Source organism: Dipodomys ordii, unplaced genomic scaffold, assembly GCF_000151885.1.
Source record: "Dipodomys ordii isolate 6190 unplaced genomic scaffold, Dord_2.0 Scaffold32, whole genome shotgun sequence".
NCBI lineage: Eukaryota > Metazoa > Chordata > Mammalia > Rodentia > Heteromyidae > Dipodomys > Dipodomys ordii.
In genome coordinates this window covers 10,175,497-10,179,430 of record NW_012267248.1, presented here as the reverse complement: position 1 = coordinate 10,179,430, position 3,934 = coordinate 10,175,497, and the positions used below count along the sequence as shown (strand labels likewise).

General features: G+C 41.7%; 1 protein-coding gene across 1 annotated transcript in view; it reads right to left on the bottom strand.

Moving 5' to 3' along the window:
• Positions 1–3,934, bottom strand: part of Sycp2l (synaptonemal complex protein 2-like) — a 103,256-nt gene that overhangs the window by 81,127 nt on the left and 18,195 nt on the right. The window contains exon 13 of the mRNA XM_013016632.1: positions 2,424–2,607. Coding sequence (XP_012872086.1) covers positions 2,424–2,607 — 184 coding nt within the window. The remainder of the gene's footprint in view (positions 1–2,423; positions 2,608–3,934) is intronic.

The window sequence follows — 3,934 nt, the reverse complement described above, 5'->3', positions numbered from 1 at the left end:
AAGGAAGAGGGGGAAGGGAGAAAACAACTTTGTTGTGCAAAGAGAAGGCTCAACCCCAGTATCTCCTAACACCTGCCTAGCACTAGCCACAACCTTTCAATGCATCAACTTGGGGTTTTTCTGGGTGTATTTTCCATTGCCATGTTGGCTTTCTAGGAGTTCCAAGCCATACTTTCCTGAGTTATTCTTCTGTCTTATGGTCTAAGAGCAAAGACTGTATTTAGCATTCTCCCAGCAGGGAATTTGTTGTCCCAACATGGTAAAGGCACACCACAGGTCCAGTTGTTTGGTTTCATTTGCCAGGACTGGCTACTGTGGCCAAATTCTCATCACGCCTAATCTCACCTCAGCAAGAAATAGGCCTTAGCAGTTTAAGTCTTTCTTTAAAAGCAATTCATTAGGAAGCTAATGGCTCAGGAGGGGAAATGATTTTAAAAAACACACCAATTGTTTTTTCTCAGATTTTCTGTTTGCCTGCTGATGGAGTGAAATGGAGAGAGAGGACCCAGTGTCTACATGCCCACAGGACCCCAGGTCCTCTGCTTCTCTCAGTGAATTCACACTTGGGAGCTGGCATTTGTTTCCATCTTGCAGTTGAACATGCGGGCTTTGTAAGTCCACTACCTTGCCAAAATACAAACATCACATGCATCAGGGTCAAACCCAAGTCAGGGAGAGCCACAAAATCCATGGTCTTTCCATCGAAGCTATCTTGAATCCAGGCTAAACATGCAGCCTCTATATGGTGGTAGCCCAGAATCTGAGATGAATATAAAAATTTAATAAAATCAGAAACCTGGGACCAATGGTTCATTCCTCCAATCCTAGCTAGTCAGGTAGCTTTTCAAGATAGAAAAGTTTGTGAGACTCCATCACAAAAAAGAAAGAAACAAAGAAAAGGTGAAAAGAAAAAGAAACTGGGCACTAGTGGATCACACCTGTAATTTTAGCTATCTAAGAGGCTGAGATCCGAGGATAGGGTTCTAAGCCAGCCCCGACAAGAAAATCTGTGAGGTTTTTTTTATCTCCAATTAACCACCAAAAAAGCCTGAAGTAGAGCGGTGGCTCAAATGGTAGAGTACTAGCCTTGAGCACAAAAGCTCAGGGACAGAACCCAGGCTCTGAGTTCAAGTCAGGAACACTGGCATGCAGGCACACATATATGTATGTGCCTGTGCATGTGTGTGCATGTGTATATACACGTACATGTACACACATGCACACACATACAACAGAGACAAAATAACCAGTAAAGAGAAGAGCTGAGGAGTGGTTCAAGTAGTACAGCATCAGCTGAAAAAACATGAGGTCTCAGTTCAAATGGCAATTATTTTTTAATTCTGGTACTGAGGCTTAAACTCAAGGTCTGGGTACTGTCCATTAGCTTTTCCACAAAAGAACAGCACTATGACACTTGAGTCACAACTCTACTTCTGGCTTTTTTGCTACTTAATTGGAGATATGAGTATCATGGACTTTCCTGCCTAGGTTAGCTTTGAACTGTGATCTCAGATCTCAGATTCCTGAGTAGCTAAAATTACAGATATGAGTCACTGGCTCCTGACCATCCCCCCCAAAAAAAAATTGGAAGTGGTGTTGTGGCTCAAAATGGTAGAGCACTAGCCTTCAGCACAAAATCTCAGGGACAGTGCGCAGGCTCTGAGTTCAAGTCCCATAACCAACCAAAAAAAATATAAATAAAAGTTATAATAAAATCAGAATCATGTAATGACCCAGATTGTACAGTTTCATTAATATGAGCACTCCTGTTATTAATTATACCTTTTCCTAAGGGCCTAACCTTTATTTAAAGAATTTTTTAAGGTCTAGAGATGTACCTCAATGGAAGAGTGCTGCCTGACATGCATAACACCCTGGGTTTGATCCTCAGCATCACAAGAAAGGAACATTTCAGAAGAGGTAAAACGTGTTAGCCAAGCATGAAGCTACTTCTGTGCTACTTAAAGAAGCAATCATAATAAGCTCAGTCACAAGAAGATACTAGGAATTGTTCCTCCCACTGTGGAGGCTGAAAGCCTCACATCACCACCACTCCATAATACTCCCTGCCACTAGAGCATGGCAGACTGTGTCTACCACCATCAAGGCTGTACTTGGCAAAGCTCCAGTACATCTTCTTTTCTCCTCTAACCTCCTCCTGTCTCTTTAAGGGAGGAAAGTTGCTATCTGTACATCTTCTCCTGGATCTATGAGAAACCCACAGAATTCTATCTCCAGGCCCAGTTACCTCTAAGAAGTTCTATCTAGTTCCCCTAGGAGGGTCCCCAAGTTTGTTGCCCTCAAAGTTCCTGGAAATTTAAGAATACCAACTTCATCCTACTGAGGAAAAGATCATCTTCCCCTAAGGCTGACACCCAGCAGAGCAGAGGATGCTTACAAACAAAGCTCAGGAAAACTCTCACCGTCTCAAATTCCCGGCCCTTAATTTCTTTGAAAGCTTCAGCCAGGACCTCATCCTCAAACCACTGGTGAACAAGATCATCCCTTGATGCTTTGGTGGTCATTCTATACAATGCCTCAGTAAGCGACACCTGCTGGTTGTAATCTAGAGATTGAAAACACAATAAAGCCACCACATACATCATCCTGGACACAAAGAAACAGGAAATGGGAATTTCCAAATCAGCCCCTGCTCCAAGAGAGCCCAATTTAGTTGCAGCTCTATGGTATTTCCAGTACTGTATCTGCACCTGTTTTGGTCATTTAATTATATTTAAGATTAGACAGAAATTATATTTAAATAACTTCTTCACTGTATGTATATGTGTATGTGTGTATGTATATGTGTGTATGTGTGTAAGTGTGTATGTGTGTATGTGTGTGTAAGTGTGTATGTGTGTATGTGTATGTGTGTGTGTGTGTGTATGTGTGTGTAAGTGTGTATGTGTGTATGTGTATGTGTGTGTGTGTGTGTATGTGTATGTGTGTGTGGACATGTGCACATGCAGGCCAGTTCTAGGGCTTGAACACAGGGTCTGGTGCTATCTGAGCTTTTTTTGCTCAAGGCTAGTGATCTACCTCTTGTAGAAAAGCTCCATTTCCAGCTTTTTGGTGGTTAATTGGAGCTAAAAGTCAAACAAACTTCCCTGCCCCAGATGGCTTCAAACCAGGATCCTCAATTCTCAGCCTTCTAGGTAACTAATATTACAAGCTGCAACTTCTGCTCTTAATTAAGAGAAACAATATGTTGGTACACATACTTTTGACAATATATTCCTTGGCTTCACATTTTAAGTACTTTGAACAAATAAATCATGTAAAAAATATTTCTACCACAAAACATAACAACCCAAGATTAACTGTGATATTTTATATATCTGAGAGACCAAAACCGCATAGATTAATATGTTCAAATCTTGAATGATTCTCAGAATAAAAAGGGAACTATAGGTTAAGTATGTTCAAGAGGATGGCTTTTATGTAACGTTCTTGAAATTTACAGAACAGTAAGGGTGCTTATGAGTAACAGAGAAGAGTAAGTATGACAATGAGAAAACAAATATAAGTAACAGAGAGGGGAGTGAAATTGGGGCACGGATGCAGGAGACTTTATTTGTGATTCTTGCTTATTTTTTTTCTAAAAAAGTATTAGAAGTCAGGCACCAGTGGCTCCTCTTAGCTACTCAGAGGCTGAGATCTGAAGAAAAACAATCAAGGTTCAAATCAGGCTCAAGGAGGAAAAGCTGTGAGACACTTGTTTCCAATTTACCATTAAAAAGCTGTAAGTGGGTGCTGGGAAGGTTGCTCAGTGGTAGAGCGCTTGCCTTGAATGCCTGAGGCCCTGGGTTCAATTCCTCAGCACCACATAAGCAAAAAAAGTTGGAAGTGGTGCTGTGGCTCAAGTGGTAGCGTGCCAGCCTTGAACTGAAGAGCTGAGGGACAGCGCCCAGGCCCAGAGGTCAGGCTCATGACC